The sequence below is a fragment of the Phaseolus vulgaris genome, chromosome 3, assembly GCF_000499845.2.
Source record: "Phaseolus vulgaris cultivar G19833 chromosome 3, P. vulgaris v2.0, whole genome shotgun sequence".
Lineage (NCBI taxonomy): Eukaryota > Viridiplantae > Streptophyta > Magnoliopsida > Fabales > Fabaceae > Phaseolus > Phaseolus vulgaris.
This window is the reverse complement of record NC_023757.2, coordinates 43024367-43051840: the sequence shown is the minus strand read 5'-3', so window position 1 is coordinate 43051840 and position 27474 is coordinate 43024367. Positions and strand designations below refer to the sequence as shown.

General features: G+C 32.7%; 3 protein-coding genes across 5 annotated transcripts; all 3 read left to right on the top strand.

Moving 5' to 3' along the window:
• Positions 1–1183: 1183 nt before the first annotated feature.
• LOC137807911 (DEAD-box ATP-dependent RNA helicase 20) lies at positions 1184–8542 on the top strand. Of its 3 annotated transcripts, XR_011080614.1 has the most exons (11): positions 1214–1492; positions 1575–2080; positions 2184–2363; positions 2449–2610; positions 2697–2851; positions 6490–6582; positions 6762–6847; positions 6924–7549; positions 7672–7755; positions 7912–8145; positions 8225–8542. XR_011080614.1 is itself a non-coding variant. In XM_068608762.1 (10 exons), exons 1-10 carry the CDS (start codon positions 1437–1439, stop codon positions 8335–8337), a joined length of 1812 nt encoding a protein of 603 aa, XP_068464863.1. In that variant the 5' UTR covers positions 1184–1436; the 3' UTR covers positions 8338–8542. The 3 variants fall into 3 exon arrangements, 1 of the variants encoding a protein (XP_068464863.1); XM_068608762.1 differs by lacking the exon at positions 7672–7755 and having other exon boundaries at positions 1184–1492; positions 6924–7150; XR_011080613.1 differs by having other exon boundaries at positions 6924–7755.
• A 1749-nt stretch (positions 8543–10291) lies between these two features.
• LOC137807910 (large ribosomal subunit protein uL15x) lies at positions 10292–10931 on the top strand. Its single transcript, XM_068608761.1, has one exon. The coding sequence runs from the start codon at positions 10365–10367 to the stop codon at positions 10803–10805; it is 441 nt and encodes a 146-aa protein (XP_068464862.1). The 5' UTR covers positions 10292–10364; the 3' UTR covers positions 10806–10931.
• An 8218-nt stretch (positions 10932–19149) lies between these two features.
• On the top strand, positions 19150–25859 carry LOC137807908 (amine oxidase [copper-containing] zeta, peroxisomal-like). Its single transcript, XM_068608759.1, has 12 exons — positions 19150–19361; positions 21080–21189; positions 21335–21640; positions 22015–22127; positions 22238–22568; positions 22664–22879; positions 22981–23217; positions 23528–23713; positions 24083–24223; positions 24363–24631; positions 25103–25184; positions 25500–25859. The coding sequence occupies exons 1-12, from the start codon at positions 19268–19270 to the stop codon at positions 25578–25580; spliced, it is 2166 nt and encodes a 721-aa protein (XP_068464860.1). The 5' UTR covers positions 19150–19267; the 3' UTR covers positions 25581–25859.
• Positions 25860–27474: the final 1615 nt, after the last annotated feature.

The window sequence follows — 27474 nt, the reverse complement described above, 5'->3', positions numbered from 1 at the left end:
TCATCATTAATGATCATAACAATTAACTCAAATAATATCATCTGATCAATTTATAAATACTCACTTTCCACGAAGTATAATTTATGTAATCTCATTATCTTAACTCTTATACGGTTAAGAATTTACCATCTTTGTACTCCTGACTTAAAAAGAGTCATTTTTAAGTTTTAGGTGAATTTTTTCCTTTTATCAAAAACCAATTGAAAATTCATTTTTTAGGAACATTTTGTTTTTCTTAAGTTGCTTTCACAAGTTCATTCCCGTATGCATAATGTTAAAATATTTAAAATTATCTAAATAAAACCATATTAATTTGAAGTTGTAAGAGGTTGAAAAACACTTGTGACTTCTTAAAATAAGAAAATCAATAAATTTTTTGTTTAAGAATGAAGAATGAAATTTTGTTTTGTTGAGTTGACATAGAATTGTAATTTAAGATATATTTAGGATTTTTTCTAAAAAGAACTGATAATTTAATGATTAAGATTGATGATAATGACAATAAAAAAAATTTAACTCATGAGTTTAATGGAACAAGAAAGTGAACTCAAAATAACCTAAATTAGTATGAAATCACATTAAATAACAATATTTACTTGTCAAATTATTAATACGCAGTTTCATATTCCAAAAAATACTTCACAACAATTTCCTGTTCTTAGTCTAATTTCTATTACCATACAATTATCTGCTTCATAAGCAACATTAAACTAAATTAATTCTTTAACTTATTAAACAAGTGAAACTTTGGGATATTTACATATACAATCAAAGAAAGAAAGTTAGAAAAAATTATAAAACAAAATTTGGTCAAGTATAATTAATTTTGATGAGTAACACAAAAGATCTATGAAAAGAATAGATGAAAAATAATTTCAAAAAACTTGAGAAAAATAAAAATATAAAAAAGTTTAAAATTATTGTAAATTTTTATACAAATAATTAAAAATTATATAATTTTACATACCTTTATGATTTTATACTTATCTTTTAAACTATCAATTCTAAGTACAAAAAAATCAAATTAGTTGGCCTCTTATCAATGAACTTATGAATATGATATCTAATTTTATTAAATTTCGTAATAAATTAATTTTCTTATCCTCAGAATTACATATTTTTACTTTGAATCAAAATCCTGTTAGAATACAATTACTTATTTGTGAGAAAAAAATATTGGTGCATAAATGCAAGAGGTTTGAAAGGTGGAGGCGAGAATTTGAATGGGCAACTGGCACGGAAACCAGCAAAGTAGGACGTGTCTATAAGTAAAAGAACCCTGTCCCTTTCCCTCCACTGTCAAATAGCAGCTTGAGCGTTGCTGTTCTGGAATCCCTTCTAATTTTATTCCTTTTCTTTTCGTTTTTCTTTCTTCCACCAACTCCTTAACATTCATTCGATTAGGTTTTTTTTCCTGAACCCTAGCGTTTTGCGAGATGAACCCTTACGAGAATAGATACTCTGATTCCGCTTCTTTTCATGGTCGTCGCAGGTACGCTCTCCTATTCTTTATTTTCTTCGTTGGCAATCGTTTAACGTAAAAAACTAATGTTTTTGTCATTCTCTTGTCATAGTGATTTCGTTAGATCTATTCCTCCGCCGTCTTTTGGCGGTCGCGGCGATGCGGTTCCCTACGGCGCCTTTAGACCCAACGGGTTCGGATCCGCACCCCTTGCTCCGATTCCATCATTTGTGCCCCCTCCTGGGGGGTTTAGCGTAGGACGAGGTAGTGCTAGAGTGGGCAATGGTCACATGAGTGATAGAAAATACGACATAGGTCGTAGCGGCGGTGGAAGAGGTCGTGGTGGTGGTAGAGGCGGGGCTCAAGGTTTTAGGGGCTCCAGGAGAGGAGGTAGACACGATGGTGGTTCTTCTAGGGACGATTTGAACAACATTACACTTCCGAAGCAGAGTTTTAGGAATTTGGTCCCTTTTGAGAAGAATTTTTACGTTGAGTGCCCTGCGGTGAGAGCCATGACTGAGCAAGAAGTTACGCATTACCGTGCTTGTAGAGAGATCACCGTGCAAGGGCATGATGTGCCGAAACCTGTACGGATGTTTCACGAGGCGAATTTTCCTGGTATTTCACTTGTTTATTCTCTTGCCTTGTCTTTTTTGTTCTTGTTTATGTTACTTATTGATGTTCTTTGTCTAATTGGATGTGATGTTGTTTGTCGGGTCAGATTATTGCCTTGAGGTCATTGCCAATCTGGGTTTTGCTGAGCCCACTCCAATTCAGGCTCAGGGTTGGCCTATGGCAATGAAGGGTAGAGATTTAATTGGCATTGCTGAGACTGGCTCGGGTAAAACTTTGGCGTATTTGCTTCCTGCTTTAGTGCACGTCAATGCTCAACCTCGACTGTGTATGTATTGGTTCCCTGCGGACTCTGTCATATGCTAAGTTTCCATTTTATTATGTTATGATAAATGTGTTTGCTGATTTTTCAGCACATGGTGATGGTCCCATTGTCTTAGTATTAGCACCGACAAGAGAGCTTGCTATTCAAATTCAAGAAGAGGCTCTGAAATTTGGGTCACGAACAAATTGTAGAAGTACGTGCATCTATGGTGGTGCACCAAAGGGCCCCCAAATTCGTGAGCTAAGAAGAGGTACTTGGTTTACCTTGTGTAACCTACTGTATGATCATAATTTTGGAATAACATGAACATGATGACTAGATTTTGGTGCTTGGTAGGCGTTGAGATTGTTATTGCTACACCTGGTCGTCTAATAGATATGTTGGAAGCTCAGCACACAAACCTTCAAAGAGTGACTTACCTTGTCTTGGATGAAGCTGATCGAATGCTGGACATGGGTTTTGAACCTCAGATACGGAAAATTGTAGGCCAGGTACTGTTTGCAACTAACCCGTAACTAGTAACTATTGAGTAGTGGAAAATTGTAGGCCATGAATCTATTTCCATTTGTGTGTTTCTTATAGTTTGCCAACTAAATTTAGCCCCCCTCCTGCTCAAGTCTCCCTTGTTAGGATCACGTGTCTTGGACCATAGTTGTACCTTTTGGTGTTAGGAGAGTAACCCTTATACTCCTTTTGATGAGAATATCCTAGAAAGACACATTTAATAGCTCTTGTAGAAAGTTTGTGTAGATATGGGGTGACATCATTTATAAAACATGTGGAACCAAAGACCCAGGAAGATACTTGATTTAATGGTTCGTTTGGAAAAATGATTGAATGAGGAAATTTGGGTGAAGAAATAGATGAAAATGAGGAATTATTACTATAAATATGGAAAGAAGCACATGGATCAACATCGATGAACCTTGACTCTCCCTTGATTGAGAATTATAACGGTGTTATCAATATCGGATAACGGTTTATATCGGAGACCCCAAAAACCCTTTACAGAATTATAACGGACAACATAACGGGGTTATGGCGGAAGCATTACGGTTAAAAGAAATATAATATAAATATATAAAAATAACTTCAAAAATACAAAAATAATGAAAGTGTAGTGGCCGTCACCTAGATAAAAAATGTGGTGTGTAATTATAATGTTTTAAATGGGCCCAAAATAGGGCAAAAAACCTAATTTTAATAATTTGTGATTTTTTATTAGGGTTTCAGCGGCACATTGCTGCAAAGCATTCAATATTTAAATTATATTTAATTTTATTAGGATTTTTTTAGGTTAAAGTTGAAATGGGCCTTTGGCTCAAAAACTTAAATAGGTCCAAAAAGCCTAATTTAAGTATTTTGTGATTTTTTATTAGGGTTTCAGCTGCACACTGCTGCAGAGCATTTAAATATTTAAATTTTACTAGGTTAAAGTTGAAATGGGCCTTAGGCCCAAACTTAGGGTTAGGTCATGCGCCACCGGCTCCATCCTCCTTACGTTCAGCGCTGCTGCGGCTTGGTCTTCCTCACTTATAGTGCCGCCGCAAGCCCTTCTTCCTTAAGCGCAGCCCCGCCGCAACTCCCGTCTTTTCTCCGCTTTTTTCGATATCTCCGATATCCGTTAGCATTCCGACATGGCAATAGCGGCCGCCATGGACCGCCATGAGAAATCCGATTCGTCACCGCCTTGTTGTGGCGGTGGTCAGGAATTCCGCCACCGAAATCCGTCATGGCGACGTCATGGTCGATAAGTGATAACACTGCACTTGACAACTAAGATGATTGGGCTTGGCTCTTGGGTTTTAGCTTAAGATATTAGTGATATTCCTCACTAGAAAACTTTGGCTTAAATTTTTCAGATTTAGATATTTGTGCTGCTTGGTCAGGTAAGCCATGCAAAGCATTACAAGTTTCTTGAGGTAAGCCATGCAAAGCATTACAAGTTTCTTGAGTATGTCCCATCTTTTTATAGTACGAGCATTGAGGGCAACCAATTCTACCACCATGTTAGGTAAGACAAGCAAAGCATTACAATTTTCTTGAGTATGTCCCACCCTTTTATATTATGAACATTAAGGGAAACCACTTCTACCACCACATCCTCCACGGATTGCACGACCTCTTCTTCTTCAAGTAGATGTCATTGCTAAAGATTCAATTAGTTCAGATAAACTCCCACTCTTTTTCAGCTTTGGAACTCTAAGAGGAACCCAAAGAAGACGTTTCATAAGGTTTCTAAGGTGTCAAGTGCCGCTATTGCCATGTCGGAGTGCTAACGGATATCAGAGATATCGAAAAAAGCGAAGAAAAGACGGGAGTTGCGGCGGGGTTGCGCTTAAGGAAAAAGGGCTTGCGGCGGCGCTACAAGTGAGGAAAGACAGAGCCGGCGCTGAACGTAAGGAAGATTGAGCCGGCGACGCATGACCTAACCCTAATTTTGAAGAAACTTAAGTTTGGGCCTAAGGCCCATTTCAACTTTAACCTAATAATATTTAAATTCTCTGCAGCAGTGTGCCGCTGAAACCCTAATAAAAAATCACAAAATACTTAAATTAGGCTTTTTGGGCCAAAGGCCCATTTCAACTTTAACCTAAAAAACCGTAATAAAATTAAATATAATTTAAATATTGAATGCTTTGCAGCAATGTGCCGCTGAAACCCTAATAAAAAATCACAAATTACTTAAATTAGATTTTTTGCCCTATTTTGGGCCCATTTAAAACATTATAATTACACACCACATTTTTTATCTATGTGACAGCCACTACACTTTCATTATTTTTGAAGTTATTTATATATATTTATATTTTTTTTAACCGTAATGCTTCCGCCATAACCCGTTATGTTGTCCGTTATAATTCTGTAAAGGGTTTTTGGGGTCTCCGATATAAACCGTTATCCGATATTGATAACACTGGGTGGCGGCAGATTGCAATGGTTGGCAATGGAAGGTGGCAACCACCTCTAGCAGTGACGACCATGGTTATCAAACTCGCAAGTTAACTCATTCGAGTTTACGTTCCAAGTCACCTTGAACAAGTTAACTTGGAAGCAAAGTTGTTTTAGGAGCAAACTCGTTGTTAACTCCATGAACTCGTGAGGTTGTGATTGAGTTGGCGAGTTCAGATTAGGGTTTGCACGGTGGTTGAGGTCGCTGTGCTGTGGTTGTTCATTGCGTTTGTGGTTGCCTCACTTGTGTTCGTGGTCGTTTGCTTTGTCCATGATCGCTCACCTCACCTCTGTTTGTGCTCACCTTTGTCTTAGTTTTGATTGTGCAATGGTCATGTTAGTGGTTGTGCGATGGTTGTGTGTGGTTGCTGAGTTTCCATTGTGCGGTGGTCATCTAGTAGGTGAGACTCTTCATGGTGGCTGTGCTGGTGCATTTTTGGTTGCTGTTACGGATGCTTTTTAATTGGGGAGATTAGGGCAATGGATAGGGGAAATCTTGTTTTAATAGGGGAGATTGGGTAGTAGATTGGGGAAATTTTTTAATTCGACAATAGATTTGGGACATTTTAATTGGGGAAACTTTTTAACTTGGGAAGATTAGGACACTCCATATCTTTTTATTGAAATACTTTTTTTCATATGAAGTAAACTAATTTTAATAGATTTTTGAGTTTGATAACCTTGGTGATGGCGGTGACTGAAATATTAGAGCTGGATTGGAACCCACACCAATATCAACTTAAATCTGAACTTTTTAGAGGGAAAACTTGAGTTTTCACTTAGCTATACATTTACAAGTATTAACTGTACATTTGTGATAGCAGGAGTGCAGACTTTTGCACCTACTTAACCGGCTATGGCATAAAAAGACTGACTGATGATTACAAGGCACATAATAATATAAAATACATATATTTATTTAATAGCGAGAAATAAAAACAGTCAATATGAACCACAATCATATTTAATTTTAAATGATCAAGATGGATAAATATGCTCAATTTTTTTTAGTGATTGTATTATTAAGTAACCTCTAATTTTGAGTCTTGACCATTCTCATGAATAGTTTGTATGACTTATAGATTTATATTGATCACATTCTTATATGACATGTGTCGTTTTCATACTGATTATGTATAAAAGGCACATTTTATTAATTTGTGATTTGAAATCTCAGATTCGACCAGATAGACAAACATTATTATGGAGTGCTACATGGCCAAGGGAGGTTGAGACTCTGTCAAGGCAGTTTCTCCGCAATCCATACAAGGTTACTGCAATAGTGATTCCACTTCTCTATTTTTATTTATCATTTATGGGTATCTAAATTTGTATTTGCTATTTTTTCAAAGAAAACAATAATCTTTGTGCTGTGAATTGACTTAATTAGATGTCATTTGGGTGATTATTGATGAGTGCATTTTCTTGTGGGATATCATGATCCTATAGGTAATTGTTGGGTCACCAAACCTGAAGGCAAATCAATCTATAAATCAAGTTGTTGAAGTTGTAACAGACATGGAGAAATATAATAGGTTTGTGTTCTCAGTGATAATAGACAGTGACAAGTGTTTATGCTTTCCAAATTAACACTTTAGCTTGAAAATGCAGATTAATCAGACTGCTGAAAGAAGTGATGGACGGGAGCCGAGTTCTAATATTTATGGAGACTAAAAAGGGATGTGATCAAGTTACGAGACAAATGAGAATGGATGGGTGGCCAGCACTATCCATCCATGGTGATAAAAACCAGGCTGAGAGGGATTGGGTCTTGGCTGAATTTAAGAGTGGCAGAAGTCCAATAATGACTGCCACTGATGTTGCTGCACGGGGTCTTGGTAGGATCATTGTGTTTAGAAGCTTAGGATTTTTTATCTAGGTCTAAAACTTTAACCATAGGGCAAGTTGGCCGGCTGCTGTCCAGTTCTCCTCGATATAATTTGTGGTTTGGGTGTGTACGGGCCATATTGTTAGTGTGTTGGAACTGCCTGTAACTTGACCAAGGGATTACTAACTTGCATACTTACTGAGGTGAAATTGTTTTGCTGCAATCAGTAGATGTTTCTGTTAATTTGGGAACTAACTTTTTAGATGTCAAGTTATATAGATTCCTGGGTCAGAGTTCCTTTGATATGGCTTGGATATTGATCTATAACTTCTGAGGTAGCATATCACGTGTGGTCCTGTAGATTTCATAGAATGGGTTAATGCATGGTGGTTTACATGCTTGACTGGAGGTTAGTTATCAATAATTTGATAGTGTAGACTGAAGAGATATAGATCATATGCCTGTCATACGTTTTTAAGGACGTAGTCATTGATCCCCCATCCACAATTATGGAGCTGATTGTATTTGCAGCCCGGTCGACTCATACATGCTTAGTCAATAATTGGATGTGGGTGGCATGATGGTGAAGTAGCTCCTTATCCCTGGAAGGTTAAGGTGGGCACATTGATGTGATGAATGTGTTGAGTTTGATCTATTTGATCTCTAGAATCTTACAGCTCAGGGATAAGGGCTTTTTAAATTTTCTCCATTTAAACCTTACTCTTAATTTCTTATGATGTTTCCTTTGTTGCTTTGCTGCTTTGCTTGTAGATGTGAAGGACATTAAATGTGTGATCAATTATGATTTTCCATCAAGCCTGGAAGATTATGTACACAGAATTGGTCGAACTGGTCGTGCAGGGGCCAAAGGAACTGCGTACACATTTTTTACACACGGCAATGCCAAGTTTGCTAGGGATCTGATCAAGATTTTACAAGATGCTGGTCAGGTTGTGAGTCCTGCATTGTCTGCATTGGTTCGGTCAGCTGGTTCTGGTCAATTTGGTAATAAGAATTTCTTGTTGAAACTGAAGTTTGCGATTTTTATTAGGATGCCCTGTAAATAGTTCTTACAATTTTGTAGGATCAGGGGGAAGTTTTCGCACAAGAGGACGCGGAGGCTATGGAAATCGAGGTTTAACATCAGGTTCCAATGCCATTCCTCTAGGTTCGAAGAGGCCTTGGCAGTATCTATAGTTTTGGTGTTGCTTTAGGCAAATTGAGTTTTTACTATGTTGTGGTGGTTGAATTTTGAGCATGCTTGCATTTGACCACAATTACATTTGAAACAACACACTGTTGGATTTAGGACAAAAATTAATTTTACTAGGACATAAGTTTGGAAAGCATGTCATGGATGATTGATACATGTATATACCTATTTCCTCCTTTGACTTGATAAGAGCAGTAAAGCTAGATAATAGATGATGAAATATAAAATATTAATTTACTGTCTCTACCCTAATTTGGCATGGGAGAAAATATTAAAATCGAGAAGAAGTATAGTTCAATTTCTCCAATTATCATTTGGTTTGAGAGAATGGAAAATATATGTTTTTACCCTCTTGATAAATTTCACTGAAAAAAGAAGGTGAAATAGAAGTTTTGAATTAAAATTTATTGTAATAGTAGAAAAAAAAATATTAACACAATTTTCTTTCCTCTGTTTTATACTTTGCCATTAACTAACCAATGAGTTTCAAAGGTAGTGTAAGTTGTTATTTTACCAATTCTAACGTTAATGCTTGGATAATATTACAACTCAGTAAATAACCAAGATTTAAATTCAAACGATTCAGTTTGTCGTATCGATTACTGGGTTGAGTGTGTTATTTTATATAACAAGTCAACTAAATTCAAACACGACTATAATATATAAATTCAGTTATTTAATTGATATTTTTTTAAAGCTTTTTAAAATTAAAGATAAAATTAACCAAAACAAGTTTGTTTACAACTATATTGAGTATAACTATATGACTAATCTGTATTAAAATTAGTATTAGCATTTCTAATCAGTATTTTAATGTTTTTTTATATCAACATTCAGTAATATATATAAATTTGATTTTGATAATAACTTTACTACTTTTTAATTTATGTATTTTAATGTTTTTATACCAACATTTAATAAATATAAGTTTGATTTTTGATAATAAATATCTTACTTAGATGTTTCTCGTTATTAAAAATTATAAACATTGAAAATATCATTTTTAATAACACTAACTTTTAGAAATTTTAAATTATAATATTATTTCGTGTAAGTTTAAAATTAAACCACATTTGTATAAAATTAAAATATGTAAAGTACCCAAGCTTCTTAGAGGCTTTTTTTTTTTTCATTTCCAAATGTCACTGAACATCGACTAGTAACAATTATTTTTTTTTTACAGTCAATACATAGATCAATGAGTATGATATTATTTTAACTTCATTATAATTTAATGTTTGAACCTTAGACATGTAGTTATATTAAATATTAAATATTTGGAAAGATAAATTTATTAAACATGTCCTTATGTTAAATCTCGATAGGCTCAACATTTGGACTTTTAAAATATTTAATCCAAATTTAATAAAATAAATTGAATTTGAAATTCTCATAAGATAAATTGTCTAATAAGTCTTCTACATCGTACTATTTATTTATGAAAAACTTGAGAATCAGCCGCAGATTAAAAAAGAAAGAAAAGGAACGAGGTAATAAAGAGAGAAAAACAAACATGAAGAAAAAAGAAAGCCAATAGAGAGTAAAGAAATGGGATTTGAGATTCAAGCCTTATGAGAAAACTATTTAATAGTTTTTTTATTGAAAAAAAATGACAGTATTGCATAATTTTTTAACACATATTAATCTTTTTAATTAAAGAAAAACATACGAACTGTGTGAATATGAGAATGAATATTAAAAAGGGAAATGATATATGATTCTCTAGTTTTTTTCACACTCTCATTTGACATTTAATAATTTTTTTTATTACTTAAATATAATATTTTATTATTAAAGGGTTGTAAAATAAAAGTGATAAAAAAAATGTCAAAGATGATGTTAATGAAAATTATAACAGCCACAATGAAAAAGGGCGGAAAAGAGGAGGGTAAATTAGTAAAATAACGAGCGAGGCTTCTTATATAAATGCCAAAACCCTAATTCTATGGTGCGGCCGCTCCGTGAGATATAGACAGTGAGGGAGAGAAGAACAGATAGAGAGTAGGAGAAAATGACGACTAGGTTTAAGAAGAACAGGAAGAAGAGAGGTCATGTCAGTGCCGGGCACGGCCGTATCGGAAAGCACAGAAAGCATCCCGGAGGTCGCGGTAACGCCGGAGGTATGCATCACCACCGTATCCTCTTCGACAAATACCATCCAGGTTACTTCGGTAAGGTGGGTATGCGCTACTTCCACAAGCTCCGCAACAAGTTCTATGCCCCCATTGTCAACATCGACAAGCTCTGGTCCCTTCTCCCCCAGGAGGCCAAGGACAAGGCCACCGCCGACAAGGCGCCCTTGCTCGATGTCACCCAGTTCGGCTACTTTAAGGTTTTGGGTAAAGGGGTTTTGCCTCAGAACCAGCCTATCGTTGTGAAGGCCAAACTTATCTCCAAGATCGCTGAGAAGAAGATCAAGGAGGCCGGTGGCGCCGTTGTTCTCACCGCTTAGGTTATTTTTGTTTAAAAGGATTTTGAGATCTGTTATTTGTCATATGTTTTTGGTTTTTGTTTCAATCTCTATCTGTCTGGACCTGATTAGTTTAAATGGTTTTTATATCCTCAATGTTCTGGATTATATCTCTTTTGCTTCGTGTTATTTTTGTCGAATCCGTGGTTTACACTATTAAATTGAACCTCTTGATTGTTCGATCGATGCGTATTCCTCTGGTGACTGTGCTTTATCATTCGTACTTTCAGATGCATCCACATTCGTTACGAAACGTGTTCATATAATTTTTTTGATTCAGGGAAGTAAGAAAACCGTGATTTTGGGCAAGTTGGGCCTTGGTTATATGCTTACACGTATATGTTTGGTATTTCTATTCATTTTTATGCCTTCTCTATTAACCCTTAAATGAATTTGTTTCTGTAATTTGATGTTTAATGATTATTGGAATGAAACACGACTAAATGGAATGACTTTACTGTTTCAATTTTTTGATGCCGTTACATACTCTTTAATTAGAGTGAAAGTAACGCATGGGTCCTGGATGAAGTTGAATTAAGTGTGTTAATCAGGTTTTACATGGGTACTGGATGGAGTTGAATGAAGTGTAATAATCAGGTGTAATTTGATTCTTAGTTTCAACATTCCATATGATGAAACTCTTGTTTCCATGTAGCCCTTCCTCTCAATCGCCGGTGTAATTTCTCGTGAACTTATTCATGTCACCTATTTAATTTCTTTTGAATTGGTATTATGCATAATTGGTTAAGTGCAATGCTAGTTTTACTCTGTTTGCGGCTTTTAAAACTATTTACTTGTTGGGGCCTTGTAAATTGTGGACACTTCAAGTTATTTTAATTCTAGTATGCGAACTCCTTATTCTCCAAGATGGACTTGAGTCGTTTTTGGGCGAGATATAAGCTTTCTTTGTGAGCACCCCCATGGGTTTAATGTCTATTGACGGATGGGGATGTAGTGAAACTCTCAACATTGGTTCACTGTCATCCCATTCTTATTTCTCCCTTGGTGCTATTAGCAGGAGTTTTCTCGCAATTTCAACCTTGGGGTGCATTCAGAGGGGTATTACAACTGCTTCATTGGCCATAAACAAAAATCGGGCCCTCTGTCTCCAATTTGTGGTAAAGCAACGTAAGCCATTGATGTCTGCTCAAGAGAATAGCCTTGCTTAAACACGGCTGCTGAGCACTCTTTAAAAGTAAGGTGTTTCTTCCTGCATCCCCATTAAACAGGTAAAATGACCAAATGTCATCTAATTTCTTCTCATTGTGCCCTTAATGTGGAATCTGAAAAAGTTAATTTAGAAAATACATTATTATATACATTTCGAAACAGAATACATTTCATGAATTCAGGAAAGAAAGTATGTTCTGGTGGAAAAAAAATTCTGGAAAAGATAATCCTGAAGTCATTAGAAAAAAGGAAGCGTAAAACAGTCTTTCTGAAAGTCGATGGGGTTGCTGGAAAATTTTGAAACACCCTAAAAGAAATCGAGATTGCAGGCCCAAAATTTTACGCTTACGTTCAGGCGTAAAAATTTGTCACCATATGTTGAAAGCCCTTTTAAGCAAGTCCTGCACCTTCATATGTTTCTCCGTCACTCTATTACAAAACATCTGAAAATATCTTTTTATCTTAAAAAAGATTTCAGGATTATGTATTCTGAAAACTATTCATGCATTTTCTGGATTATGTAATCTAAGATTAAATCTGAAAACTAATTACGAATTTGAAAAAAAAAATCTGAATACGAATTTGAAAAAGAATTTCTGAATTATATTGAGAATACTATAGAAAGACAATTTTGGAAATACGAAAATTTATGAATATGAGAGAAGGATAAATGGAGGTGCAAGAAGAAACAGCCTTTAAGCAATTACACCTGGCCCTATACTTATGATTTGCTATTTTGGTTAATTTTAAGTAAGATTGTTTACCTATGAATGTTCTTTAGGAATTCGAAAATGGACTAACATTGTTTAACCAATGTATAACCTGAAGAAGTAGGTTGAGTTTAGTGGGCCTATAGCCAAGTGGGCTGGCCTCGACTAGTTGGCGCAGGTGGACTGACTCACTTGTTTGGTTTTTTACTAATCAAAATTAAAATAAAATTTATTTTGAAGGATTAAAATCTTTATATTGTATTAATTAAAAATATAAATAAATAATATTTTAATTTAAATTCAAAAAACAAAGTATTAATAAATTAAGTTTTTATTATTGATTGTAATTAAATAATTTAATATGTAAAAAAAGTAAGTAAACTTTATTGGAAATATTAATTAATATTTTTAATTTATTTTATAAATATTAATTAATTAATTAGAGATGTAGAAAATAATTTAAATGATAGATTTCTTTTGAGGGATTAACTGTGGGATTGACTATAATGCAGGTATTGGTTTGTTTTGTCATTCATACTTATTTTAAAATGGGGTGAAAAAATAATACAGTCTTAATAGTAGAGTTCAGGGTAAACTTTCAAGGTGGAGAGGTAGGTGTTTATCTTTGGTTGGGAGGATTTGTTTGATAAAGTCTGTTCTGTCCTTAATTCCGCTATTTTTTATGTCACTATTCAAGTTACTGCTTGTGGTGGCAGAGAAGCTAGTTCAGCTACAAAGAAATTTCCTTTGGGAGTGGGGTTCTGATGGTAGGAAGATCGCTTGGGTCTCCTGGAAAAAAGTTTGTGAGCCTCGTGATTATGGGGGTCTTGGTGTTATTGACCTTAGGAAGTTTAATCTGGCTTTGTTAGGTAAGTGGATTTGGAGGTTGGGTACGGATAAAGGAGGTTTGTGGAAAGAAATCATTGTTTCTAAATATGGTGGTTGGAGAAATTTGAGAGGGGTGGGTAAAATCAGAAAGGGTTCCCTTTGGTGGAAAGATTTGATGGAGGTGTGGGCTTCGGAGGGTTGGGGAAGAAGTTTTGAAGATGGTTTTTAGTGGGATGTTGGTGATGGGAAGGGTATCTCTTTCTGGGATGACAGTTGCCTAAGTTGTGGAGCTTTGAAGGTCGTTTTCCCGAGACTGTTTTCCCTTAGTTTGGCTAAAGATGCAAAGGTGGCTGAGCTTGGGAATTGGATTGATGGTGTTTGGGTGTGGCACTTTGTTTGGCGTAGATCCTTTTTCGAATGGGAGAAACCTCTGGAGGAGCAGTTGGTTCAGCTGTTGCAAGGGGCGAAGTTGGAACTGGGGAAGGAAGATTGTAGGATTTGGAAGGTTGGGGGTTCAAAACTTTTACGGTTAACTCAGTCTATGTTCAAGTTAGGAAGGATACAGTTGGGGAGGTCCCTCCAGTTTACAGTAAGTTGTGGAGGTGCAAAGCCTTGCCTTCTGCTTTGTTCACAGCTTGGAGGGTGATAGAGAATAAGGTTGCTACTAGGGTAAATCTGGAAAGACGCGGGGTGGTGATTGAGAATCCTTTGTGTTGTCTGTGTGGGATGGTGGAAGAGTCGTCCAATCATCTGTTTTCCGTATGCGATTTCGCTTGGCGTGTTTGGTGTCTTTGTTTTAAGTGGCTAGGCGTATCCTTCATTATTCATAAGGATCCTTTGGCAAACTTTCTACAGTTCAGGTTAAGTCAGGCTTCAAATTCGGTTAATGATGTTTGGGGTGCAATTTGGGTTGGAGTTGTTAGTGGTATTTGGAATCATAGGAATTGTGTGTCCTTTGATAGGGGGGTGGTAGATGCGCTCGAAGTATTCGCCTTGGTACACGTGAAGGTTTGGTCGTGGATTTACGCAAAGTCTCATTGTGCTTCCTTCGGGTACTCTAATTAGGTTTTGAACCCAGTGAATTGTATGAGGATGATAATTTAATGTTTTCCTATAGTTAGTTTGGTTGTTCCTTAGATAATCAGGTAGGCGTTTCGTGGTAGGAATATGATAAGGTGTTTTGCTCTTTATGTATAAGGGTTGAACCACTCCTGAAGTGGTTCCCATTTATTTATTTTTTATTGCTGATAAAAAAAATAGTTGTGGTTGGATTGATTTAAAGTCGTTTAAATAAATAAAAAGGATATAAATAATAAAAATTTAATAATTAATAAGTTAACTTAATAAATAAATAAAAAATATAAATAATCTAAAAAACTAGCTTAATGTGATAATTATAAGAATGTCACTATCGAATACTACACATGCCCTCCGGGAATTATTAACCATTCTAATCTAATAATTCTTTTTACAAATTGTTCCTAATAATTATGCATTACATGTCATCCATAATGAGTATTAGATATAAAACTTGATACTCTTAAGTTTTTAATTAAAACAATTTTTTATTTTTTATTCTTAAATGTCTAGTAATTATAGTATGCTAAAATTAAATCTTAAAATATATGCATACAAACACACTCTGAAGATGACTTAATTAAAAATATTTGACTTTAGTTTTTCTCCATAATCACATTTTCCATGAATTTGACTCTTTTATATGAGAGTAAATTTGAAACTTATGAAAGATGAAGGAACATATGAGTTGATTTAGACTGATGGAGTTTTTGGTTGAAGTGAAAGGCTAAAAAAAGAAAAGAAAATTGGTAATGAAATTGTGGAAGCATAAGAATTTAAAAAGCAGAGTGGGTTGAGTACAACGCATGCGCTAATAATGCTTGGCTTGTACTTATTGAAGCTAACAAAAGTTGATACTTTAGAGGTATTATTATTTTTATGTATTGGAATTGTGTGGTTGGATCAAAATGCCAAACCATTGTCTTTAGGATTCTTCTACTTTCCAATGCATCCATATTGGTCAATACAATAGAAGAGGGTCAATAAGAGAAAAATAATAAAAAAATGTATAAACTAAAAATAAAAATCTGGAAAGTTATGAGAAATTTTTTACAAGTGAATTTAGATATAAATTAATTTTAATTTAAGAAGAAATTATAAATTACTCTTTTTTTCCTAATGTTTTCCTAAATAAGTTTGTTCACGAGCAGAAATACAAATATTATTGGATGTGTGTCCTATTTTTTTATCACACCGTCATATAATTTTTTTATGAATACAAATATGTGTTTTATTTTTTGTTTACTATATGAAAAAAGATAATTAAATATTATATTATCACTTAGTAATAAACACATTTAATTATAAAACGAAGTGTTATAAATATATAACTTAATTATATGTAGAATATGCGGACAGTTATATTATTTTTAAATATAAAATAATTTTGATCTACTAAGTATTCAATTTTTTTATATTTTTTTATTGAGTGTATCTGGTTTAATGTTTTTGTTAACTTAATCTAAGTGTTATTTTGTTAGTAATGTTGCTTACTTATCTTTTAAGTGTTAAGAAAAATAAGATTTTAAAATTAATATAAAATAATATTGTAGTTAATGCAAAATAGATTACTTTTATTATTTTAGTTGAAAATATCTTAGATAATGAGAAATATCATCATGGTCACCTAATCAATAGTCACCTAGATCAATAGTGGTGACTGGACAATGATACCTTGACATGTTTCATCCACTTGATATCTAAAAATATTATTATTTTATTATAATATACTATTTTATTTTAAAACATGTCATAAAATAATTATTTTTTTATTAAAATGTTAAAGAAATTTTATTCTTTTAATAAAAGTTACTTCTCACAAAATCTCACGTGGTGGACGTACTAACAAAAATGCTAGAGATAAAATAATATTCACATCATCAATCTAAAAGAAAAAAAGGTATGTTAATTGAGTAAGATGTTTTACTCTCACATATTTGAATTGAATTTTTTCTCACTTTGAGTGAGGATGTACAGTGAGAATTTGACAAATTAGTCTGGATTAATTTTTTGAATCTATTTAAATGAGTTTTTATTCTCTCAATCCTTAGGTTAATCATGATTGGAGATTTCACATCGACTATAGATAATGATATTTTATTATATAAAAGTGGGTACAAACCTTAACCTCATGAGTCAGTTTTATGGATTGAATTAAGTTTAAAGTTCACTTTGTAATATGATATCAAAGTTATTTCGAACCTATCCTAACTAGTGTTTATTTGACTTATCAGATCATCCGCTATCGAACCATTATCGAATAAAAGAAACTCGTAAATTCCCTGTCTCAACTCAAAATACTTGTAGTCTTTTATTATATTCTTTATCTCAACTACAGTAATCAATTTACTTTATGAAAGAGAATATTACTGGCTCATTTTCAATATACAAGAATATAAAATAATTTGGAGATTAGAAAAAAATATTATTATGTTAATTAAAAACACATTGACCAATTACATGTGGACAACTCCTAATTTTCCGTAGGCAATGTTTTCAACAAAAAGGTAATATAATGGATGAACACTCGTTACATACACAATTCATGCAGCGTCGACGTGTATTGTTGATAATGTCATAGACAATATCACATTTATTTATTATATAAATTACCGATGGAAAAGTTTCTGTAGGTAAACATACAAATAGACAATTCACATTATAGATTTTAATTTTAATAAAAAAATATTTAATTTGTTTTCTACTTAACTACGTATTTGTTATCATTTTAAATAACACTTATTTAAAAATAATTATAAGTTACATGTTTTTCTAAATGAAATTCAAGTATTATATTTCATATTCAGTTTCAACCTTGGTTTCTTGAACACTATTTCAATGTGAAACACAATGAGAAGGTCATGAAAATGGATTAGATACTTATTTAGTAAATACATACACACACATATATATATATATATATATATATATATATATATATATATATATAAATTAGGAGGCCATGGACATTTATGTTTATGCAGGTCCCTCTCCCTTTGAAAGAGAGCCCTTTCCTTGGAATTTAGGATAAAGAAAAGGCAATTTGATGTTATTATATTGGACAAACATCCTTGCCAGCTGTATAATAAAGTACCCTTAGTGGAAACACAACTAATGCTAAGGACTTCACATTTTAGCATTCTTTATTATTTATTATTATTATTTTTAAGTCAATACAGAAAAAACTTTATGAGTAGGGTATTCTTTCCTTTTATCTATGAGCTATATATATACTGAGATTCAACTCAGCTAGCTTAGGTAGATCTTTTGTTTAACCTTACAAATTACTGTTAAACTTTTTAGAGTTATTAAGTGACAGCAAAAAAATGCAATACTAGTTAATTTTGATATTTTTGCAGTAATGTTTGTTTTATCGGTTAAAAAATAAATTAAGAAGAATATTTTAGAAATGTTACAACTTTATAAAAGTAAATCTAAATAAGAAAGAGTTATAGCTACTTATTCTTAAAATGAAAACTTTACAGTAACTAGTATTGATTTATATTATTTCTAAAAATTTATGATTATATATGTAATATTTAGGAGTAGAAATTTACATTATTTTTAGAACTTAAAAAGGTTATTTTAAAATTGAATTTTATAATGAGACTTAAAATTTACAGTTTTTTGGTAACTGTATAATTTTATAAACTTAAAAACTACTTTTTTAAGTTAATTTTATTGTATCATTGAATCTTGAGATTTGACATAAAAAAATAAAATTCTAGAACTCCAAAAGTTATTTTTTATTTTTTAATTTATTTTTTATATTTTTGATTGATTTGAGTATCTCTTTTTAAACAAAATAAAAAAGCTAACCGTCAAATGAAGTAAATTATTAGAATTAACTTTTTAAAATAACCTCTAGAGTGTATCCTTTTAGCTCAGGGTGATTTTTCCGATACAATCTTATTACAAATTATTATGTATGATAAATTTATTACCTTTCTTACAAAACCGGTAGATTCTTTGAATTAATTAAAAAAATTATTCTTAAAACAAATATTCACACCAAAATAAACTAATCTTAAACAAAACTTTCCAAAAAAATGAAACTAAATCAGACAAAATTCAGAAATTGACTTATTTTTTTAATTAATGATTAAATATTTTTTAATTATTGTACTATAAGTAAAAGTAATTTTTTTTCTTATTAAAAACTTTAAACTTGCTACGTATTTGTAATAAAAAAATATTAAAATAATTTCAGTATTTTTATCTAATAATATATTATAATAATAATAAATAATTATAAAATATTTTAATATTTTATTCACATTTAAAATACATTTATCAAGTAAAAGAATTAACAAAAGACTTATTGTAATAATTTCTCATTACAAGTATTTTAAAGTTTGAACTAAAAGATAAAAATAATTTTTTTTGGAAAGTCCATAAAAAAATATATTTAATCCTTTAATTAATTAATTAATGAACATAATCTTATGTATTAGTTGTTTAATGTCACTTCCTCCTGAAGTGAATTGTTTGAAAATGTCCATTATCAAAAGCAGAGCCTCCTATCAACTCCCACTTATCGTATTGGCAGCCACTGATAAGATAACCTCTTCCTCTTTAATCAACTTTATACCATGCATTCAAAATACCCTTTCTCATACACCTCCTCGAAAACAACCATAAGGAACTACTTTCTTCGTTATGGCACCACCTCCGCAGAAGGCGCCGCCTCCTCCTTCGGTTGTTGCCGCCGCCAACCACTCTCAATCTTCCCCACACGCCCTTCCTCTTAAAGGTATATCATCTTCTTATCTTACCGGCTATGCTTCTTTCCTATCTATGCACTCATACCAAAATTTATTACATACTATAAATTATATGGCTTAACCAAAAACTCTGAAAATAAAACCACATATTACATCTATTACTATTGTAACACAACTACAATGAATCCACGCATATCATCAACATCACAGTTATTAATTAATCTCTATACTATACCAATTCACCAATGAGTTATAATAGACGTGGATAATTGATTTTAATGTAATATGTGAAAAAAAACACAGGCATACTTTCATTTTCCTCTTTTATAATTTTTTTTCAAAATTTTAATATATCTATATATAGACATCCTTTTTATTTTTTTCTCTAATACTTTGTTTTTTCTTACTCACATTCTTCTTTTTTAGTATCTTCTTTCTCTGATACTTTCTTTCTCTGATACTTTCTTTCTCTCATTCTTACTATCCTTGTTTTCCCATTCTCCCTAGTGATTATAATACTATGCAAACCCTAGTAACCAAGGTTTAAGGTGTCAGAGATTTGAAGTGGAAAATCTCGACAATGAGGAAGAATTTGTGAAAAAAAAAATCACATTCTACGTTAATTATATGTAATCTAGTAAATTCTTGATAAAAATTTGAAATTATAGAACAACTTCAATGATATATATACTCTGCTAGTGTGGGTCATATAGCCAGATTATTCTATGTGCAGTATGTGTATGGTTACATCAGTTAGTTATTACACAAAAACTTTCTAGTTGTATCTGCACCCAACCTCCTTTTATTGTTCAGCGACCATATACATATTTTCTTATATAACAATTATTATTTTATTTAGTTTAATAGAAGTAATTAATGATTATATATATATATACATATATATATATATACTTTTTAATTGCATTTATATATATACACATATATATTAAGAAGTTATTGCTAAAAAACTTAATAATTACAAATTTTACTTCTTAGTTTATTATATATATAAAGAAAAATATATTAAAAAAATCATTAAGAAAATAATTTTAAAATAAAAAATCTACATGTATGTTAACATGAGAACAAAATCACAGACACATACATAATTTATTTCATCACTTCTATTCAATTGAATTAAATTTGATTTAAAATTATAACTTCTATATTTGAATTATAATTATAAGTTGAATTCTAATTTTAACGAGAGTGATTATAACACAAAATAAAATGGGCATTTGATTAATTTATTAATATTTGAATATATTATATATAGTTTACTGAATAAGTTACACTTGCATTGTTTTTTCTTCTTCTAATTTGTAGTACAGTCTTACAATAATGAATAAAGATAAAGTCAAGAGAAGCAGGGGACATAATTCACATAAAATAGAAGGGATGACAGTGCAATTTAATTTATTTTATCATATGCACTTAGTATTTGTACATGTATGTGTGCATGCATGAATCTAGGTACGTAATCACTGTTTGATAGAACTAATTTGTTTCTCACGTTTCTTCCTGTTTGAGGAAAATATTTGAAATCTGTGTTCTTGAATTGTGGACTGAATGATGTAATACAAACCTTCCGAGATTCATCTTTTCCAATACCTTTCACTATATAAAAATGGTTGAAGCAACGTTAATCTGTTGTGACAGTTAGATCACTGATGTATTGAATTGATGCTTATTACTTTCACTTGTTTTTGTCTGCGTGTTGTCTTATACCAATTACACCGTTAAACAGGAATTACTACAACAGCTGGGTTCCAATCAAGCCACCCTCTGGATCCTTTATCGGCTGCCGAAATCTCTGTGGCAGTGGCAACTGTGAGGGAAGCAGGAGTAACTCCTGAGGTTAACCACACTATGACATGCTTCATTAAAACATATATTCGCATTTTGTTTTATATATGCAGATTCTTAAAATTGAGCCTCTGTGTTCTGAAGCAGTTGTCCCTAATGACTATTTTTTTCCCTCAACTGTCTTTATATGGTATAGCTCAGAGACAATATGCGGTTTATTGAAGTAGTTTTGTTGGAACCAGATAAACATGTTGTTGCACTGGCAGATGCCTATTTCTTTCCTCCATTCCAACCATCATTACTTCCTAGAACTAAAGAAGGGACAGTAATTTCAAGTAAACTTCCTCCAAGACGCGCAAGACTTGTTGTTTACAATAAGAAGACAAATGAAACTAGTATATGGATTGTTGAATTATCACACGTACATACAGTAACTCGAGGAGGTCATCACCGAGGAAAACTAATTTCATCACAGGTTGTTCCAGATGTTCAGCCTCCCATGGTATGTTCTTTTGTTATCATCTCTTCTGATTTCCTTTCTTAACATTGTGCACTTGTGTCAGTATTTGAAACCCATTTAATTACTTACTGTCTTTTTTATTGTGTTTTTGCTCCGAGAAATTTTGCTTAGTTTGAGAAATTTAATGGAATGTGCTATATCAACAGGAACAATGTCTACAGTGCTATGTTTTACCTTGTTACATTTTTCATTTGTTTACGAATGGTCATTCCATGTTAAGTATTGAATAAAAGATCAAATTATACAGCTGAAATTCAAATTATTCTGGATCTTTACATATTTCTTTTTTATTTGCCTTTTATGTCATAAATTGTGGAATTTTCAGTTCTGTAATTGTCTATTCTATCCATCTTCAGGATGCTATGGAGTATGCAGAGTGTGAAGCTGTCGTTAAGGACTATCCTCCATTTAGAGAGGCTATTAAGATAAGGGGCATTGAAGACATGGACCTCGTAATGGTTGATGCCTGGTAACTTTAGTTGCATGTTCATTGTTCATATATCTTTGTCTCAATAAGTTGCTATTCTTTCGTTATGCTTTTTCTCTATTCAAACTTTGTTCTTCATAATTCTGCTGCAGGTGTGTTGGTTATTACAGTGAAGCTGATGGTCCCAATCGTAGACTTTCTAAGCCACTTATATTTTGTCGGTCCGAAAGCGACTGCCCTATGGAAAATGGCTACGCACGCCCAGTTGAGGGCATCTATGTGCTTGTTGATATGCAAAATAGGGCGGTGATTGAATTTGAAGACCGTGAATTTGTTCCTCTGCCTCCGGTTGATCCCTTGAGGAACTATACACATGGTGAAACAAGAGGTGGATCTGATAGAAGTGATATAAAACCCTTGCAAATTGTTCAGCTCGAAGGTCCAAGCTTTCGAGTCGATGGCTTTTATGTTGCATGGCAGAAGGTTGATGTTGAATAGCTTCTTTATTGAATTAGTTGCTTATTTTCCTATGCCCAACTAGTTCTATAACTATCCCTTTATATTTTGTTCTTTAATAGTGGAACTTTCGTATTGGATTCACACCTAGAGAAGGTTTGGTTATATATTCGGTTGCATATGTTGATGGTAGTCAAGGGCGAAGGCCTGTAGCTCATAGACTGAGTTTTGTGGAGATGGTTGTACCCTATGGGGATCCAAATGAACAACACTATAGGAAGAATGCTTTTGATGCTGGGGAAAATGGCTTGGGGAAAAATGCACATTCTCTCAAGAAGGTTTAATTAACGAAACTATATTTATGCTTTTAATTGCCAAGTTCCTCTTCCTAATTGAATTTTAATGGTCTATATACTCTATGGTCCAACTTTTGTTACAGGGGTGTGATCGTTTGAGCTACATCAAATATTTCGATGCTCATTTCACAAATTTCATTGGTGGAGTTGAGACAATTGAAAATTGTGTATGTTTGCACGAAGAGGATCATGGAATTCTGTGGAAACATCAAGACTGGAGAACAGGCTTAGCAGAAGTCCGAAGGTCTAGAAGACTTTCAGTTTCTTTTATGTGCACCGTGGCTAACTATGAGTATGGATTTTTCTGGTACTTTTATCAGGCAAGTCAAACACCACATCTTTTGTAAGAGATAAATGTACTTAAGACCAATGAAGTCATCAGGTTTTTCGTATTGAATACTTTCTCAATTATCCATCTTTTGATCATCCTTTTGAATTATTGTCCGGCAGTTATCTGGCATTTGTGCAATGTGATCACATCTTTCTCCCCTGATATTTTCCTTTGAGCGAGTTCAGAATTGTTTAACTAATCATGTTTCTCTTATCATGAACTAACTGCATAACGCTTTGTTTCGTGTGTTTTTTTTGGTGAGATTCTTATATCATGGAAATGATGATATATTGTTTCAGGATGGAAAAATTGAAGCTGAAGTTAAGGTAACTGGAATTCTAAGTTTAGGAACCTTGTTACCTGGAGAATTTCGTAAATATGGAACCATGATTGCGCCAGGTCTATATGCTCCAGTTCATCAACACTTTTTTGTAGCTCGCATGGATATGGCTGTGGATTCTAAACCTGGTGATGCTTTGAATCAGGTAATTTCTGTTGAAATACAAACTTTTCTCGTCCTACACTAATACTATTTCAGTTTATACTGCTTGGATGAACACTAATTTAACGTGGATCTTAAATGATTCAAGTTATGGGCTCCATTTTGATGGTTTCTTTGATCAAAATTAAGTGCAATTAAATCAGGATTATTGATCGTATAAAAAATGATCTCTTCCTCTTCTTCTTCTCTATCCTGTTTCTCACTTTCTTTGTAAAGGCTGCTTCGTTTTACAGTTACTTCCATTGTTTTATTCTAAACTGTACTTGTAATCAGAACTCTTCTCTTCTAATAAACTGTCTTTAGTACTTTTCCATGCGTGTCCTTTTTCTTACACTATCAGGATGCTTGGTAGGTTGTGGAGATCAATGTCAAAGTTGAGGAACCGGGGGAGAATAATGTTCACAATAACGCATTTTATGCTGAAGAGACTCTGCTCAGATCAGAATTGGAAGCCATGCGTGATTGCAATCCTTTGACTGCTCGACATTGGATTGTAAGGCTTTCCCACTCTCAGTTTTCATGTTAATAATTTCATAGTATGCTATGCTAGGTAATGGTGAAATAGTTGCTTTGTTTTTTGACTTAGCCATTAAATGACAGTGGGTGGTGGTTACTATTGAATGATGGTTCAGGTAAGGAACACGAGAAGAGGCAATAGAAGTGGTGAGTTGACAGGCTATAAGCTAGTACCTGGTTCAAACTGCTTACCATTAGCAGGTTCTGAGGCCATGTTCTTAAGAAGAGCTGGTTTTTTGAGGCATAATCTTTGGATAACACCCTATTCACACCATCAAATGTTTCCTGGAGGAGAATTTCCTAATCAGAATCCACGTCTCAACCAAGGACTACCAACATGGGTTAAGCAAAACCGATCTTTGGAAGAAACTGCTATAGTTCTTTGGTCCTCTCTCTCTCTCACATCCATTTTATCACAATTTTTCTCATATCAATATTTGTTAGTTGTAGTATGGTTAAACTATTACTAACATTTTAAGTAGGTAACTATTTTTTTTTAATTCGATTCCTAAATTAAAAAATAAAAATGAAGTCCGTCAAATTCCTTTCTAGCAGTTTAAAACCTCAAGAAAATAACAATTTATGATAAATCATGTATCAATCTAGTAATTTAAGCAGGGTAACAGTTCCATGAAATAATTTCTTCAGTGCTTTATATTTTGGACATTATTATACCATATAAGAATAAAACATAAGTATTTACCATGAGGCTAGCTAGCATTAAAAGAAAAACTATGCCTAATCCAGAACTTTCGTTTTTAACTAAGTTTAGCTATTTTGTTGTTGAAGTTTACTGTATTGTTTTGCTGATAAAATCATGCATAGTTTCTCAGAAGAATAACTTAGTTAATTTCAGGTATGTATTTGGAATGACACACATCCCTCGTTTGGAAGATTGGCCAGTTATGCCAGTAGAACGCATAGGTTTTATGCTCATGGTAAGTTTGTTTTTTTGTTTTGGAAACATTCTTTGAATAATATTCTGTACTTTCCTATCATACTTTTCTGCTCTTCAATACTAAATACTGTGAGAGACCATATTATTGATAATTGTTGATCTTGCAATCATTAGCATGTCTTAAGATCACAAGAACAAGAACAAGTAACCTATTTTTTTTATCTATAATAAAAAAATTATATAAATGAGAATACACATAAGGCAACTTTGATGGCTCTTGTTTATTTATTTATTTTGTGACGTTTAATTGATTTTTATTTTGTCTTAATTTGGTGTGGTGTTGGGGCGGTTGCAGCCTCATGGATTCTTCAACTGTTCTCCTGCAGTGGATGTTCCAGCTAGTTCATATGAGTTGGATTGCAAAGTGAGGGTTTGAAGAAAGTGATAAGGATGAATTAGTCTTATGGTTCTATGTAGCTTGTTGTGAGAGAAAAATATGGGTGATATTCTGTCCTCCACTCTCAAACTTCAAGTAAAGTGCACACTGCACTTCATCCATCTTTTCCTTTTCCCTTTTCAATCTAAGATCTTAATTCTGTTTAATTTGTGTGTTTTTCTTGCTACAACCTGGTCCGAAGTATTCAGTTTATTTTCTTTCTAAATAACATGACATATGTATAGATTCAAATAATTAGGCCATATTTCGTCCCACTTCTTTTCTATGGTCAATAATTTTGAATATGTTTTTATATATTTTTCCGAATATTCAATGTGTTTATTTTTATTTAATTTTTTTATAAAGTAATAAAAAAATGTAAATCGTGATACTTTTAATTAAAAAGTTTGAAAATTTTATTTACGGTAAATAATTATTTTTAGTAAAACAATGTTATAAACCACAAAACACATGGTAGGTTGTCACATTCACAAAAGAGAAGCGCCCTAAAACAAATCAAGATTTGCTTGTGAAGTTTGTTGTGCTTATTGCTATTATTAACTATTAGACATTTTTTAATTTGATTTTTTTTATACAACTTATTCTTTCTTTTGCTAAAAATTGTACAACTTATTCTATAAACAAGTGTGATTTTTTAGTGAAAAAAACAATAAAAATGAAAAGAAAGAGACGTGAACAAAATATATTGTGCAAGAAATTCCCTTGCAATTGAAATTTGAACTGCTCAAAGTACATAATAATAGGATGGCTAGAAAAATGTATAAAGTTTTTTCTTACCTTATTTAATTGAAGAACATTTTAAGAAAAGTACTCGTGCGCGTGTTTACATTATATCTTATATTATTTTATTTAATAAATTGATGTTTAATATTTATTAATTTTAATTTTAAATAATACACATATATATTATTTTTGTTAATTTATTTTATGTTTGTTAATTTATTTTATGTTTGTAAATTTTATTTATATCATTATATAATCTATACTGATATATAATTCATTAATGTGATATCAAAAGAAATAAAACATTTAATCGATTAAGAGTGGCACTGGTATAAAAAAATTTAAAAAGACAACTATTTTGACTGTAAAACAATGATTTTTTAGTCGTCTTTGAAAAGCATTTAGTCTTATGTCCTAATGTAAAGAAGGTGGCTATTTAGCTGCCTTCTTAGATTCAAACAAAAAGGGCGGCTATGGTAAAATCTGTTGTTTTACACCTCCTAACATTAATCATTAATTTATTAATTTATAATTAATATATGCATTATTATTAAATTATATTATGTTAGTTGTTAGGTTAGAATAGAAGTCTATGAAGAGATAACAATGGTGGTGAAGAGCAACAACAACGGTAGCAGCGGACTAACAGCAGCGACGTCGACAGTGAACGACAACGACGAAGAACCGAATGGAGAAACAACGAAAACCTAAAGAACAATGTGCAAGGCAATGAAAGTAAGAATGGTGAAGAACATTCACAACAATGGGAGAAAAGAAATAAATAAGAGAAAAAAAAAACAATGGTGAAGAAGAAGCAAAGAGCTTGAAAGAAACTTACACAGTGACTCGAAGAAGACAATTGCTCGAGGTAAACGAAGAAAAAGCACATAGCAGAAGAGAAAACGAAGTGCCATAAACAAAGGAAGTATGAAAGCGTAACTGACACTCTGAGCTAGAGTAATAAAAAGAGTTTAAGAGGGCAACTATTTGGTAAAACCGCCTTCTTACAACAAAACGCTTGGTGTAAGAAGGCGACTATGAGGTAAAACCGCCTTCTTAGAAGAAAGCGTTTAGTTTAAGAGGACAACTTTACCTCATAGCCACCTTCTTACACCAAGCGCTTTGTTGTAAGAAGGCGTCTTTACCAAAT

Excerpts from the sequence above, each read along its gene's own strand:
- LOC137807910 (XM_068608761.1), top strand. The coding sequence starts at position 10,365 with ATGACGACTAGGTTTAAGAAGAACAGGAAGAAGAGAGGTCATGTCAGT.
- LOC137807908 (XM_068608759.1), top strand. The coding sequence starts at position 19,268 with ATGGCACCACCTCCGCAGAAGGCGCCGCCTCCTCCTTCGGTTGTTGCC. Across the intron at positions 22,880-22,980 it reads ATGCACATTCTCTCAAGAAG|GGGTGTGATCGTTTGAGCTA; the intron begins GTTTAATTAACG and ends CTTTTGTTACAG. Across the intron at positions 25,185-25,499 it reads GCATAGGTTTTATGCTCATG|CCTCATGGATTCTTCAACTG; the intron begins GTAAGTTTGTTT and ends GGGCGGTTGCAG.
- LOC137807911 (XM_068608762.1), top strand. The coding sequence starts at position 1,437 with ATGAACCCTTACGAGAATAGATACTCTGATTCCGCTTCTTTTCATGGT. Across the intron at positions 2,611-2,696 it reads AATTCGTGAGCTAAGAAGAG|GCGTTGAGATTGTTATTGCT; the intron begins GTACTTGGTTTA and ends GGTGCTTGGTAG. Across the intron at positions 2,852-6,489 it reads TACGGAAAATTGTAGGCCAG|ATTCGACCAGATAGACAAAC; the intron begins GTACTGTTTGCA and ends TTGAAATCTCAG.